At 29.4% G+C, this 16,835-nt stretch overlaps 2 protein-coding genes across 2 annotated transcripts in view; one reads left to right on the forward strand and one right to left on the reverse strand.

Moving 5' to 3' along the window:
* Positions 1 to 432: 432 nt before the first annotated feature.
* On the reverse strand, positions 433 to 13,142 carry tex (THO complex 3 homolog tex). Its single transcript, XM_075367685.1, has 5 exons — positions 12,673 to 13,142; positions 9,035 to 9,191; positions 8,106 to 8,310; positions 3,167 to 3,328; positions 433 to 787 (listed from the first exon to the last, which is right to left on the reverse strand). Exons 1-5 carry the CDS (start codon positions 12,868 to 12,870, stop codon positions 529 to 531), a joined length of 981 nt encoding a protein of 326 aa, XP_075223800.1. The 5' UTR covers positions 12,871 to 13,142; the 3' UTR covers positions 433 to 528.
* Positions 13,143 to 13,511: 369 nt separating this feature from the next.
* The window catches only part of LOC142325657 (amino acid transporter heavy chain SLC3A1-like), a 60,503-nt gene continuing 57,179 nt past the window's right edge, over positions 13,512 to 16,835 (forward strand). Inside the window, exon 1 of the mRNA XM_075367684.1 lies at positions 13,512 to 14,186. Coding sequence (XP_075223799.1) covers positions 13,751 to 14,186 — 436 coding nt within the window. The 5' untranslated portion in view covers positions 13,512 to 13,750. The remainder of the gene's footprint in view (positions 14,187 to 16,835) is intronic.

Consider the following 16,835-nt stretch of genomic DNA (forward strand, 5'->3'; position numbering starts at 1 on the left):
CACTGACTGTGATCAGTTTTCCACAAATCACTGAATAAATTTAATCTCAACTACCAATGTTCTAAAACCAGGAAGCAAATTAAGACTGCTTTTAAATAAATCACCCTGCATCTATTTTAAATAAATTGTTGAATGCACATCGGTTAGCAATATTATTTATCAACATTTCTGGATATTGTAGATCCTGGTTTCAACCATGTAAAAATATATTTTTTATTTGTAGTACTTTTGTCATTGAGCTAAGTTAATGACTGTCTCAGGACTGAATAAAATTAACCATCAAATTGTAACTGCTATTACAAACTTTTATGGAAAAGTAAAATCTTAAATTTAAAAAAAAAATGAAAGACAGTAAGTCAGATCCTATAAATTATTTACTCAGTTAAATTTAATAAGATCTATAAGGAGAGGAATGTTCAATAATCAAATCAGTTTTAAATAAAATACAAACATTTATTAAAAACATTAAATTAATATAATTTATAAAATAATTCAAAATAGAAAAAAATAAAAAGGAAAGAAAGTACATTAATCAGATGGAAATCCATAAACCTTTAAATTTCCAGTATCTCTTTTTCTATCATATTGATCCTTATCATCACACGCATAAGCGAGTAAATACATCTTTGGATGCCAAGCAACAGTGAAAGTAGCAGCTTCAACCGGAATATCAACTGCTTTTAAACCTGTTTCTACTTCAGCCACATCAATTACAAGATCTTCACTTGCTGAAGCTAAAAGATGGCCATCGTGACTGAAGCTTATCGTCCTTACTGGCCAATCTAACCTAAAGCAAATAAAAAGTGGAAAAATAAACATATGTGTATATAATACCACATTAGAAAAACTAAATATCAATTTTAATAACAATCTAAAAATAATATCATGAATATATATATATATTGTTAAATATAAAGGCATACAGCTAAACAATGAATAATGTTATACATATTAGAAAATAAATCTTGTATTTTAATGAAATTTGAATAAAGAGAAATTACTGGATCACCATATTTAAAATTAATTCAAAACAATAATAAAAACTAACAATAATTATTGAACTTAAAATCAGAATGATAAGAGCTGTCATTTTGAGCACTTTCAATTGTAAATATTTTTGGTTTGATATGTTTGCAATCTAACCCTGAAATTTAATGACTTCACTCCTTGTCATACAGAAATATGAAAAAAAACTTACTTAATTTTAAAGCAAATACTTTAAAAAGCAATTTGAGGCATATCTACCACTAAATAAAAGTACGAGCAAAAGCATAACTCTGCACTTTTCCGAATTTATCCCTAACGTTTTGAAAACTTGTAACTATGAACTACAGCCAGAGCGATTTACCACAAGAGGTGAAAAGTTATAAATTAAAATTATAAGATACCTGAACACTAACTGTTGCTAGGTGTGTTTTTGTTACTGTTCTGTATTTTATATAAAATGCTAAGTTCAGTGGGAGGATTAACTTCTAGGATGTCATGTATTAATTTTCTGGTGTACATGTTGGACAAAAATATCATAAAAAGTTATCAACTTTTTCACAAAAGACTGCAGTGTGCTTTCAAAACAAAATATAAAAGAGCATATAACAACGTAACAGAACATGATTTGGCAAACACAGCAACTCAGCATAATATAAATTACAACTGCATTAAATACTACATTATACAGATTGGATGCCCATTCAACCACGGATACAAAGACTAATACCATTTTATACTTTAGTATAAAATAGGTTAAGCTACGGTAGGATACTGTAAGAATATTTAGATTTGGGAAATGTATTTCTTAACATAACAACTTGTCAATCCAAGATACATCTATATCATCAAATAATTAATGTACACAGCTAGAAGAATAGTTTTAATATAATGGAATAAATTCCTAAAATAGCATATTACTGATTGTAATCAATTAACATTTTTTTGTGGCAATTTATGATTATGTTTATTTAAATGTGTAAACGAATTTCATTCTTATACTAACAATATGTTGGAAAGCTGTTTTTTAACAGTGTATTTCTGCTTCTTATTTGTGCTGGCTTTCTTAAAAAAATATCATTAAGAAAACATTTAATTTAAAGATCTAACTGATAACTCTAATAACTGATGTTCACTACTTTTAATTGATAATCAAAAATAATTCCTGAGAGTATCACGTTTAAAAAATAACATACAATTTGATCGGTCTATAGATTGAGAGGCTGATCCTGAACTTTATTTTCATTTGGATCCGTAATCAGCTTGCATGCAATTAGTAACAACCATGTTATCACACCTGGTGACAGTTATGCGTCGTAGCATAAGCCATCATCTTGGCTACTGTGTAATATAACTATGCTGTTAAAGAATTTAGCAAGCACCTAGATAAATAAACATCTGCCACAAGCATCTAAATCTTAGATATTAAATATGGTGATCATGCTTATCATCTGTATTGCAGGAATAGTTTAATCGGTAAGCTATTAATTAAAATTAATTAATGAATTAATTCAAAAAGTTCCACTTATTGAAAAATTGGTTAGCAATATTTTTGAATGAAGTATTAAATTTGATCTAATTATATTTAATTTTTAATCCAGAATCTGTTCTGGTGCCTGACTTAAACATGATCCCACCTGAGTAGAGCGGAAACATACAAGCATTATACAACATTAGGAAATCATCCATGAAATCTGAACATAATTCAAAGAAACTAACATGCAAATAATACACATAGAAATAAAATTCAAAACATATCATAAGTATCACTTTATAAACGCAATTAAAAAAAGAAAAAATTTCTTAATCTAAGATAAAAGCTGTAACAACAGCGGGCATGAAAGAATAATTTTAATATAATTTGGAAAAAATTGTTTATAATTTTTATTAGTTTTAATGTGTTTAAGTCATGATGCCTGTTAAGTAGAAATAATTACACTAACAATAATTTAAATAAAGCTTTTAAGATAACATAGTTCTCTAAATAAAAATGCACATATTAAAATTTTATACCGACCTATAAATCATTTTTGAGAAATTTATCTTTCAACATTTTTGAAATAGCAGTTATATTTATTACGCAGAACTAATCACTGATCACTCAGCAAAAGTTAATGTATTAAACCACATATATACATGTACAAAGATAGTCAAATATTTTAAAGATTAACTAAATACATACCTCGAGAATGTCCTAACACAAGCGAGTTCATTTATATCCCACAAAGATACCAAAGCATCAGCTGATCCTGTAGCAAAATATCTTCCCAGTGGATCAAACTCAATACAAATGCATGTGCCTGGATGAGCTTTCAATACGTGCTGCAGTTCTAGTTCTGGGTAACTGTATAATATAAAAAAAAGCTATAATTAATATACACCACACATTATAATTTAATAAATTATTGTAATAGAATTATAATTATTTCTAGAAACAGATAATGTCCAGTTTAGTTTCAGATAAACCATACTTTTCAAGCTTCATTTTAATTATCAATCAAATTTAGAAGACAAGCTGAAGAAAATTACAGACTCTATACAGCATTTATTGAACTTGACAAAACTTACTATAATGTAAAAAGGCATGGAATATAGTCCAGAATTTTAAGACTTATGACTGAACAATGAAAAAAAATTACCAATAATACAGCGTCTTCAAAAGGGAATGGCGAAGTTTAAGGCATAAATTAAATAAAAACAAAACTACTAAAAATTTTACTATTTTATTTGTCATAACCAAAGTTTTATTTGTCAAACCATATCGAACATTAACTTAGGTGTTGCATACTTTCTCAAAAATTACAGGTAGGTCTCAGATCCCCATATTTGTGAATTAATTTATTTACACAACCGTTATGATGAAAAGTAAATTAATCTGTAAAAATTAAATCATTAGAAAAGGTTCATTTTCACTAATTTTGTCTAGAATTTCATAAGAAAACTGGAAACATTTTTCTGTATCGGATTGTTTTATTTCTTGTTGTAGTTGAATTATGTATGCGTACAGGTGCAAACTGTAACAGAACTTTGTGAATGGTTATTTTCAGAATTAGTAAGTTGAGATTTATATAAGCAATGCATTTATTAGGACTTCTGATTGCTGACTGTAATTCGTTCAATCCTTTCTTCTGATAATGGCGCCCTTCCAGGCAATTTCTGTTTAGAAAATAGATCCTGTCCTTTTAACTGAGCGAGTCGGTATCGTATAATGTTTTTATGTGGTAGGTCCTTCATCTGTAAAATTTAAACCATTAAAAAAAATTCATTTTCATTAATTTTGACTAGAATTTCAAAAGAGAACTGATAATGGTGGTCATCCAGGCAATTTCTGATTTTGAGAATAGATCCTGTCTTTTAACCAATTAAATCGATGTCATATATTTTTTTCATGCGGTGGGTCCACTTGTATATTGAAGCGCACATTAAATTAGAATTGACTTCAGTTCAGTATGCCACATGACACATGCTTTTTCTTGAATAGAAAACACAGTAAATAAAGACATACGCCTAAGCAAAATGCAGAAACTGATTCTGTACATTATTTAATTATAATTACTAACTATACAGTACTTGGACTATTATTAATTATAATATTAACTAATTATATTTACTTGCTAATTAATATATTTTCAGAATCAGATACTAACAATGAGAATAAAATACCCAGAAATTCAATTTGCAGTGGGACATAGAATGAGACAAGTATGGGTCATATGGATCAAATATCTGTGTCCCAGTCATTATTTTAAACTAAATGAATATCATAAATTATGAACGTTACTGTCACCAGAATGTTTTTGTTAGAGGTTTTTATGGATGAAGGAATAATTCTTTTCAGTGAACTGCTAAAGCAGGAAAAAGTAGTACAGCAAGTCAGTTCTGTCCCTCAGCTGCTTGTCTGTGGATTCATGGTTCCAGACTCTTTCTATTATAAATTTCATGTAGTACTAAGCATTAATAGGTACTGGCACAAGACCTTTAAGTTTTACTGATTAGTTTACTTTTTTTTTTTGTCTTCAGTCATATGACTGGTTTGATGCAGCTCTCTAAGATTCCCTATCTAGTGCCAGTCGTTTCATTTCAGTATACCCTCTACATCCTACATCCCCAACAATTTGTTTTACATATTCCAAACGTGGCCTGCCTACACAATTTTTTCCTTCTACCTGTCCTTCCAAAATTAAAGTGACTATTCCAGGATGCCTTGGTATGTGGCCTATAAGTATGTCTCTTCTTTTAACTATATTTTTCCAAACGCTTCTTTCTTCATCTATTTGCCGCAATACCTCTTCATTTGTCACTTTATCCACCAGTCTGATTTTTAACATTCTCCTATAGCACCGCATTTCAAAAGCTTCTAATCTTTTCTTCTCAGATACTCCGATCGTCCAAGTTTCACTTCCATATAAAGCGACACTCCAAATATACACTTTCAAAAATCTTTTCCTGACATTTAAATTAATTTTTGATGTAAACAAATTATATTTCTTTCTGAAGGCTCGTTTAGCTTGTGCTATTCGGCATTTTATATCGCTCCTGCTTCGTCCATCTTTAATAATTCTACTTCCCAAATAACAAAATTCTTCTACCTCCATAATCTTTTCTCCTCCTATTTTCACATTCAGTTTTGTTATTTCTACTACATTTCATTACTTTTGTTTTGTTCTTGTTTATTTTCATGCGATAGTTCTTGTGTAGGACTTCATCTATGCCGTTCATTGTTTGTTCTAAATCCTTTTTACTCTCGGCTAGAATTACTATATCATCAGCAAATCGTAGCATCTTTATCTTTTCACCTTGTACTGTTACTCCGAATCTAAATTGTTCTTTAACATCATTAACTGCTAGTTCCATGTAAAGATTAAAAAGTAACGGTGATAGGGAACATCCTTGTCGGACTCCCTTTCTTATTACGGCTTCTTTCTTATGTTCTTCAATTGTTACTGTTGCTGTTTGATTCCTGTACATGTTAGCAATTGTTCTTCTATCTCTGTATTTGAACCCTCATTTTTTTAAAATGCTGAACATTTTATTCCAGTCTACGTTATCGAATGCCTTTTCTAGGTCTATAAACGCCAAGTATGTTGGTTTGTTTTTCTTTAATCTTCCTTCTACTATTAATCTGAGGCCTAAAATTGCTTCTCTTGTCCCTATACTTTTCCTGAAACCAAATTGGTCTTCTCCTAACACTTCTTCCACTCTCCTCTCAAATCTTCTGTATAGAATTCTAGTTAAGATTTTTTATGCATGACTAGTTAAACTAATTGTTCTGTATTCTTCACATTTATCTGCCCCTGCTTTCTTTGGTATCATTACTATAACACTTTTTTTGAAGTCTGACGGAAATTCCCCTTTTTCATAAATATTACACACCAGTTTGTGTAATCTATCAATCGTTTCCTCACCTGCACTGCGCAGTAATTCTACAGGTATTCCGTCTATTCCAGGAGCCTTTCTGCCATTTAAATCTTTTAATGCTCTCTTAAATTCAGATCTCAGTATTGTTTCTCCCATTTCATCCTCTTCAACTTCCTCTTCTTCCTCTATAACACCATTTTCTAATTCATTTCCTCCGTATAACTCTTCAATATATTCCACCCATCTATCGACTTTACCTTTCGTATTATATATTGGTGTACCATCTTTGTTTAACACATTATTAGATTTTAATTTATGTACCCCAAAATTTTCCTTAACTTTCCTGTATGCTCCGTCTATTTTACCAATGTTCATTTCTCTTTCCACTTCTGAACACTTTTCTTTAATCCACTCTTCTTTCGCCAGTTTGCACTTCCTGTTTATAGCATTTCTTAATTGCCGATAGTTCCTTTTACTTTCTTCATCACTAGCATTCTTATATTTTCTACGTTCATCCATCAGCTGCAATATATCGTCTGAAACCCAAGGTTTTCTACCAGTTCTCTTTATTCCGCCTAAGTTTGCTTCTGCTGATTTAAGAATTTCCTTTTTAACATTCTCCCATTCTTCTTCTACATTTTCTACCTTATCTTTTTTACTCAGACCTCTTGCGATGTCCTCCTCAAAAAACTACTTTACCTCCTCTTCCTCAAGCTTCTCTAAATTCAACCGATTCATCTGACACCTTTTCTTCAGGTTTTTAAACCCCAATCTACATTTCATTATCACCAAATTATGGTCGCTATCAATGTCTGCTCCAGGGTAAGTTTTGTTTACTTTTAGAGATTCATTTATAATGTTCTCTTTTTCTAAAGCATAGTTCATTGTAAAACAAAAGTGTTTGTAAAATAATTCCAAATAGTTCAAACTTACATTTCAATGAAATAGCATTATTATAGTAGGAAAAGTAAAACCCCCCCCCCCCAAAAAAAAACAATCTGGTGAATCCCAAATTTAATTTGAAATCCATTCCAAAAACTGCTGAATATTTCTAATAACAAAAATGACTGCTTTTTGATTTTAACCGTTTGGATATAATTTAAAACACCATAATAAATAGCTCTAATACTTCAATTACTTAATCAAAAAATATTATGCTGAACACATTTAAAGGTTTTGCAAAGGTCACACTTAACAACCTCCACTCCTATTTTCATCCACATCCATCCATAATAAAAATACACCAACGTTAAATTAGCAGAACTGATTTGGCATTTCTCTAATTTTTATTCTTCCATCAAAAATTTTGCCATGTATTTAGGAAGCGGATTAACATCAAACAATAATAAAGAAGAAATGCTCCAGCTATATAGGTAATGAGATAGATGTGAGTGACAAATCATACCCAAAAATTACAGAGCCATCTTCAAAATTAATAAACTGTCCATACCAGGCTTACACAGGAAATTGAAATCGGGTTTTTCTGTTGTCTTTTTCAGTAGAACATACTATTGTATATCAGCATACATGCCAAGAAATTAAGGCAAGATTTAGCCTTGACACGTCCCCTCTATTCATGAGAGGGAACATCATTACTTTCAGAAAAGTTATCTATGCTAATTCTTCATCTACCATTTGATTAGCATTGATTGATGTTTTCTAAAAGAAACAGTTCCCAAAATGTTTCAGAGGTAATTTTTATCCATTACAGTTATAAAATATGAAATATTTTCTAATTAATTGAAACAGTAGATAATAATTACCTTAATATATGAATACATCCTTGACCATTAGTCAAAAAAAATAAATTTGATTCATTATTCCATGAAATTTCATTAACTTCAAAATTAAATTGTTCTTCTGCTTTAATTTTGTGAGTTCTTGAATCAATAAATGTGACTAAATCTTCCTTGTTACCAACTGCAATTGTATTACCATCTGGAGACCATGTTATATTAATATTTTCTCCTGAAAATTACAAAATATATTTCTTTAAATTAATAAACTGATGTTGAATTTCTCCTTACTTCAAGCATACCACCATTCGGTGGTATGCTTTTTCCATCATTTGATGGAAAGTATTATAATGCTACGGGAGCATGTATTCCAAGATCACATAGGTGTGCTTTGGATTTTACTTATATGATGTCCATGTATAAAGACTGTATTAGAAAATCATCATTTTTTAAGAGGAAGTTTTGAATTTTAAAACAATATATTTTTTTGGTACTTATGTATTAGCCCGCCGACCATAACTATAATGATCCCATAACTTTGAAAATAGTTCAAAGTTACGGGATCATTAACATATTTTACATATTAAAAATAAATTATAATCTAAACAATCTTAACCTACGCTCGCTAACCTCGTGTAAATTATTCAAGGTTAGCGAACAAAGTGAGCAAGTTTGGTTAAATTATATTTATAAAATAAATAAATATAAATCGTTATAAAAATGGTAATATAATGGTTATATCAAGTGATATTAACAATAACTCAAAAGTTTGCAATTTATTGGTTGACGGGCTAATATAGAAGTACTTTTTTTAAATCTCATTTTATTGACATTTTTAATTGTAATACATTACAATATGCATTAAATCAAAATGTAAGCCTATAAAATTCATAATTAAATATTACTTAATAAATGAAATCCATATTTTTATATAACCCAGCATTTAAACAGTTTACCTTTCGTATTAATAGTTGCAGCACATTTTTGATATCTAGCATCCCATATTCGAACACTCTTATCCCCACTGGCAGTACTTAATAATTCTGGATTATAAGCATGCCAACACAACTGGTCCACACTACCACCGTGACCACGAAATGTAAACTCCTTGTTCTAAAAGAAATAACAAAAATTTTTTAATAAAATCTTTTTACATTTCTACGCATTATGAGACTATTAAAATATTAACGAATTCTGTTTTACTTTATTTTAAACGAATAAATTTTAAATATTTTATTATATCAGGAAATTAATTAAAAATTATATATAACATGGCTTTCCAAACCCTTGTTATCATGTAACAGTTAATGTTATGATGAATATTGAAAATTGATGTGTAGTGTTTAAACCCACAAAAGAAATATATAAATCCCAGTGTGTGAATGTGTATGAAGATAAAAGATGGAGAGAGCGGTGGGGTGCACTTGTAGTACACACTTGCAGAAGCTTATGTTCATTGCATTTGACTAATTTGGAAAACATATAATTTTAAAAGGTTTTTTTAATTATACCATTAGATTAATAATGGTATTCTTATCTTTTTTATGTTAAATATTTGCAATGGAAAAATGTGCATATATTACTGTTATTAACTGTCATAATTATTATAAAAATTGTATTATTTTGACTCCAGTTTCCAGCTGACAAATATAATTCAAGATCTAAAACTTGTGTACTTACACTGTAATCTTTTGAAAATGGAGAATAAACCTTATTATATAAATCACATCAGGAACAGGTGTATTTATTCCTTACAACACACAGAAAGGTATTGCTCAGCATTTGCCTTGCCAGGGCAAAAAAAAATCATGACGTAAAAGAATATAAATCATAATAAAAAATAATAATTAAAAAAAAGAGAAGTAGAAAAACTGAAATGGTTAAAACATTAATATTATGTAAAATTTGCATGACTGCGCATACTGCAACGACTATACAGGTAAGTCAGGTTTGGGTGTAGATAAAAATTCTTGAAAACGGTCATTTTTCTAAATGGCTGTTTTACTGAGTTTGAAATCTAGCCAGGCTTGTTGACATCTTCCAGATTTGTAATAAAATAGATCACCATCATCATCATCCTTATCTGGTAAGACAGTAAAGTACATCCCCTAAAACCTGATGGTTTCAGCTCATTGTCATACCACGAGCAAATCTTGTATCATTGAGATTACAGTGGTGGTTATCTGTTGCCTGAACTCGGGAAACTATTGTTAAGGGAAACAAAAATTCCAAAAAAAACACCACTACCTTATTCAGAGGAGAAAGGAATGATATAACTTAATCTTGTGAAAAGAAAGGTTAAAAAATCAATAAATCAACCTTGGTTGGTGGGGCAATAGTTACTAAGGATTGGAATAAGAAAGAACATCATGCAACCAAACAATATTTTTAATTTTTGTTGATGGAGCAATACAAAAAGCAAGTCAAATTAAAAAAAAGAGTTGTAAAAGTCAAGCTAAATACTGATATATATATATATAGATTGTTTCTAAAATGGTGGGCTAGATATACTTTTTCAGATTCTAATTGCAAAACTAAACAAAAAATATCCTTATGAAAATTACAAATTTCTCCTTCGTTTTCCCCCTGTCCGCTATTTTGTTAGTTTTAAGTAAAAATCTATACCTTAAGTTTGTACAGAGGAATTAGATTAATATCTGGTAAGCATGTTGATAATAAAGTTTTAAAATTAGCAAAAAATCAGGACTTAAATACCTTTGCAAATTAAAAAATGACAGCCATGTTTATTTTTTAGTCCATTATATCTCCAAAAATAGTTTTATCAAAATGTATGTTTTTGCTGAAATATTAAGCCTTTTATTTTGAATAAAATAACATTTTATTTATTAAAATCAGTTAAAAAATAGCCGAGTTATGGATAAAATTGTTGTTTTAATTTTGTATCTGTTTTCATGTTCTCCACTTTACGTTTAATTTGATTAAATATTGTTTTCATTTATTGTTAATTCTAGTATTGTAAATTAGTATCAAATTAATAATAATTTTCTCACAATAGTAGACCTAATAATTAAATGAATAAAATAACTACTTTTGATAGTCTTATATTAATTGTTGTAGAACGTTCGGTGTAATCTTTTTTCTTTAAATACATAGTTAACAATTGTTAAAAGTGATGTTCAAAGTGTCCACCATTAGAAATTACACAAGTTTCCAGTCTTTTTCGGAGAGATTGTCTTAACCGTTCAAAAATTCCAGGAGTATTCCTAAATTCTTAAAATCCATTTTGGATCCTTTGTTGAAGATTCTCAATGTTTAGTATTAGAATTGAATAAACAATATTTTTCAAATGGCCCCACAGGTAGAAGTCAAGAGGGTTTAAGTCAGTTGATCAGACAGGCCACGGCTCTGGCACTCCATCACCTATCCATTTTTCATGGAAAGTTTCATGCTAGAAATACAATACCAACTGACTGAAATGTCTGGAGCTCCATCATGGTGAAATCACATATTTCCTTTTAATTTTAGTGGTAGGTCTTCCAAAAAATGTGGAAGATTTTTGGTCAAATGAGTAAGATAATTTTCTCCATTTCAACAATTTGGTAGAATGACAGGATCCAAAAGATAGTCTTAAAAAATATTTGCAAATGTTCAGGCAAAATCTTTGTTGATGGCTACTTTGGAAAATACCATGAGGATTTTCGTTGCTCCAGAAATACTGGTTGTGATAGTTTTGAACACCGTTCTTGTTGAAAGAAGCTTCATCTATGAACAGAATCCAAAATAAAGAATCTTCAATTAATGTTCTTCGAAAACAGTTACAAAATGCCAATCTACGTGGAAAATCATCGGAAATACTAATCTACAATTCTAGAATTAACAATAAATAAAAACAATTAATATTTAAATGAATTGAACATAAAATGGAGTACATGAAAACACACAAAATTACATCAATTTTATGCCATAACTTGGCTATTTGTTAACCGATTTAAAAAAATAAAATGTCATTTTATTCAAAATAAAAGGCTTAATATTTTAGTAAAACATACATTTAGATAAAACTAAATTTATGGAGATACAACAGATTGAAAAAAAAAACATAGCCACCATTTTGTAATTACCGTAGGTATTTAATCATAATTTTTTGCTAATTTTAAAACTTTATTACCAACACGCACACCATTAATCCGAATCCTCTATCCGAACTTGGGATACAAATTTTTACATAAAAATAACAAAATTGCGTACAGGAGGAGAATGAAGTAGGAATTGCCATTTTTCCTAAGGATATTTTTGTTTAATTTTACAAGTAGAATCCGAAAAAGTATAGCCAGCCTCCTATTTTAGAAACATTCTGTATAAATGTAATTTTATTCAAATTGGGCTAAAAACTGTATAGGCTAACAAAAACAATTTAGACTATCATGTACTACAAAACTGGTATATATGTATTAACATGTGCAACAATTTGGGAGGAATAATAAAAAATACTGTAGAATTCGATAGAATCTAAAATGTTTATAAACTTTTAAAACTAATGGCTTAGTTAATCAGAAAAGTTTAAACGCTACTAGAATTATGTTTCGTTAATAAGAAATTTATTCATACAAATAAGATTTTTAATAATTCTTACCAAACGATCTCGATCTAAAGTAAATATCGTTACTGATTTATCAAATGAACCAGACGCCAATCGCCGACCGTCACAACTCCACCCAACTGAATGAACTTTAGAAGAATGTGCTTGATACTCTCTTGTTTTATTATGAGTTTTGAAATGGTTTTGTAGTTCTTCTATCCGCGAAGGAAGCCACGGAATTGGTTTCGACATTATTTAACAAAATAATATTGAAAATTGTCAGTTTAAAAGAATTAAATGAAAGCACTAAGAAATTGTTTTAATACATTTCATTATTTCATGAACGGACAAAAATTAACTTAAATGGTCTACAAAAGTAGCATAACCTATGAATTTGTTTACATCTAAGGTACGTGCATCAGCTGGTTTGTTTTGTTGCCTGTGTACTGAATCCTACTCTTATTCACAACTTAAAATACTGTAGCACAAGATGTAACACAACACGTGTGGTAGCGTCTTGTCCTTTCTCTGGAGGTCCCGGGTTAAAAAAATAAAAAGGATTCAGTTCAATTTAAGGTGTACAAAATTATTAAAATAATAGCTAGCCGTACTATATGATTTATCATACTCTATAAGAATTTAAAAAAGAATTTAGAACAGACCACAAAATGTTTTTTATCTCTCCATTGTTCTCTAACTAATTTATACACTTGTAGTCTTCATACGAAATTTTGAATTATTTAGCTTTATACATTTTTTCTCAATATTTAAAAAAATACAATGTTCAGTTACATTATTACTGTAATACATGATACATACATAATACATAAATATATAAGGTACATTTACTATATAATCGGTAATTTCGTATAGTTGTCACTCTGTATTGAACTAGGCGTTACTTTGTAAGCGTGTAACAAGTCTCTTATTTCTTGGGTACTTTGAAGGTAATGCGGTCGAAGAGTTAATCTTTGTCTTGTAATATATTAATTTATGCAATTTAGTGAATTTTACTGTTTCTCAGTTAATTCCGAAGTGAAAAAAGTTGTTAAAAGTTCGTACGTGTTAAAAATTTTCCTTTTTTAACATTTCATTTTGTTATTAAATATTAACAGTTGTTAATTCCGAGAATATGGAAAATCTGTCAAATAGTATTAACTCTCCTGATGATGAGGCTGGAGAAAGATTGGTTTCGGGTGAAGAGAAAAATGGGCATAAATCGAAAGATAAAACAGTCGAGGTCAAATACATGACACCCGATTCCCAAAACGGTGATGCAAAGATTGATATTGAAAATTTAAAAACTGCCTTTGCTGGTATGGGTAAGGAAGAGCTGATGAAGTATGCAAATGATCCGTTTTGGGTAAAAATGAGGTGGTTTTTATTCATACTTTTCTGGTTGGTGTGGATTGCAATGTTGGTTGGTGCTATCGCAATTATCGTATTGGCTCCTAAGTGTGCAGCGCCATCCCCTAGAGAATGGTGGGAACAAAGCCCATTGTATCAGGTAGATGTTCGTTCTTTTAAGGATGGAAGTGATCCGCAAGATGGAATCGGTGATCTGAAAGGTATTGCTTATAAATAAGTTATAATGTTGCATCATAATCTTTTTTATTGGGCGCATTTTCCTTGAAAGCATGTTTTTTTTAGAGAAATTTTAAGCAAGTTACTAACATGATAATTTAAAACAATTTTTTTATTCTCATTTTCCCCTCTGTCTAAGGGGGGGAATGAGAATTTCTTTATTTGTGCTATACAAAGCCTGTTGTGAAATGGTTACTTTACAAAACATATTTTCTTTGCCCTCAAAATATCACTGACCTGTATTGATCATATTGGATGAAGTAGGTAGAAGTGTGTATCTAAGAATAGTTTATAACAATATAGATTGGCGTGATCATTTGATAAATCAAATAATTTCTTATAATTGATGGCCACATTTTTATTGACCCCTCTTTAATTATAATGCTTTTGTTTAAAGTATTTGATTATTCTTTGATATAAATATATAATCAAAATTATTTATGTTATATTTTTTATGCTCTATTCTGAAACAAATACTCTTAATTGGGGCCAACTTCAAATAGTAAAGGTTTTATTTAATGTTAAAAATTATTTATTATTAATGTTTAAGATAAAGTTATATAAAAATAACAAGATGGTGGACAGGGGGAGAACGAAGGAGAAATTGCCACTTTTCCAAAGGATATTTTTTGTTTAGTTTTACAAGTAGAATCCAAAAAAGTATAGCCAGCCCACCATTTTAGAAACATTCTGTATTACTGTCCATGAAACCATGTTTTTTCTGTTTTCATGACAATAAAAGAAGTAAGTGATGTATACATTCCACACAGAAAAGGTTGATGATTTTTAACTGTGAAGTTATATTTTTTCTAAATTTTTTTTTGACAGTAACAAGGCAAAACCAACTGCAAAGTTATTTTTTTCTTGGTCTATATAGATGATATAAAGTTTCTATCAACTCGCTCTACAATGAAATATACTATGATTCTAATAAAAAAATAATGGTGTAAAACTGACTGCAGAAACGTAGAATATACTATTATTAAAAGATGTTATTTTTGCATGTCGTTGTTATTGGTGTGCATAATTCTGAAAATGACTCAAATCATCTGTGAGAAATTAAGTATAATAATTTACTTCATATATTTTACTGGTTTATTTAGAGATATGTTTACCTACATTCAGGATAAACAAATATTATTGTACTGTTAAATTCCATTTTAATTAATCCATTAAAGAAACCAATAAAATGAAACTATAAGTATTTTAGCTGTAATTAAAAACTGAAACATTAAATGTAACTTCTGTGGCAATTTAGTGTGATTATTTGTCAGTCATCGGTTGGATGGCAAATGTTGATTTCATATAGGTATACAAAATTTGAACAGACAATTCTCATCCAACACACTTTTTACCGTATTACTGATGCATATCTGGTTAACTTATAAAAGCTGCCAGTAATATCAGCTATTGCAAGCCAGGTTGTAACATATTCATGAAATTTGACAAAGATTAATATGTGAATTTGAAATACTCTGTAGTAAATGTATGTTCACTTTGTTATTTAAAAAGTCTGTAATTATAAATAATATGTTCTGAAAATTAATCTTTTGAAGGTGAGTGTTCTTAAATTTTAATTATTTTTAAGAATAGCAATCTGCAAACTGCATAAAAGTACTAGTATGTTTAAGGGGAAAAATATGACAAGAAATCTGAGGTGTTTAACCATCAGGGAGTAGTGGATAGTAAGTAGCACATGCTAGAATATAGCATTGATTGGATGTTGTGCTGTCAAGTTTGAGGTTATATGTGTCTGAAACAAACTATCAAATTTTCATAAAATTTACCACCAATAATAATAATTTGTTTGTAAGATTTGGCTATATGAGTGACCATACAATAAAGTAGTAGACATCAGTAAACTACGCTTGAATTCTGTTTTAAAAAAATGTTAGCATAAGAGTTAAGATAGAAGTATAGGGTTAAATTAGATTAGAGAAAGCCTAGACACTTCAGGCATTAGGTTACCGGATAATACTGAGCGTAAGCTTACTTTTATTATAAAGGTTTCTACATCCTCATCTTGGAGGATGAAGGATCAAACCTATGCTTACAGAACTGATAGTAAGAAAGGTTGACCAAATATAAGGAAAAGGAATGGTAGTAAGAAAAGATGATCTACCCGTCACTTATAGTCTAGGTGGTATCTGTTTTGGGTTGGACTTTTTCTATATTATCACTAATTTTTGCTTTAATGCCTCCAGAATATCATCAGAAATGATTATTTTGTTATACGCCTGTTGAAAAAGGTCTGCTTAAATTTGTATTAAACAAAATTTTTTAAAATTTCAAAAAAAAAAATTTTTCTGCCATTTCCCTAGATTACTCGATAACTGTTCATTTTGGAGAAAAGAGTTTTGTTATTAAATTTTACACACAATATTATCAGTTGAAAATCGAAAAATATATTATTATTGATGCAAAAATAGCAATAATTTTGCAAACAAATGAAAAAAACAAAATGTTTTAGAAATTTTTTTAAGTGCTTATATTATACATAGAACCCTCAGATTTTGCCTCAATATCAAAAAGTTATTGGCTATGATAAAGCAACACACCAAATTTCAACAAACTCAGTCTGATAGTTTTTGCACAATAATTTTGCAATTCAGATTTTTAAAACAATGCGATTT

The sequence above is a fragment of the Lycorma delicatula genome, chromosome 5, assembly GCF_047948215.1.
Source record: "Lycorma delicatula isolate Av1 chromosome 5, ASM4794821v1, whole genome shotgun sequence".
Lineage (NCBI taxonomy): Eukaryota > Metazoa > Arthropoda > Insecta > Hemiptera > Fulgoridae > Lycorma > Lycorma delicatula.

Bases quoted from the DNA above. Each gene is read 5' to 3' on its own strand.
- tex (XM_075367685.1), bottom strand. From the start codon at position 12,870: ATGTCGAAACCAATTCCGTGGCTTCCTTCGCGGATAGAAGAACTACAA. The intron at 9,192-12,672 runs GTAAGAATTATT...TATTTCTTTTAG, and splicing joins CTTTAGATCGAGATCGTTTG to AACAAGGAGTTTACATTTCG. The intron at 788-3,166 runs GTATGTATTTAG...TATTTGCTTTAG, and splicing joins TGTGTTAGGACATTCTCGAG to GTTAGATTGGCCAGTAAGGA.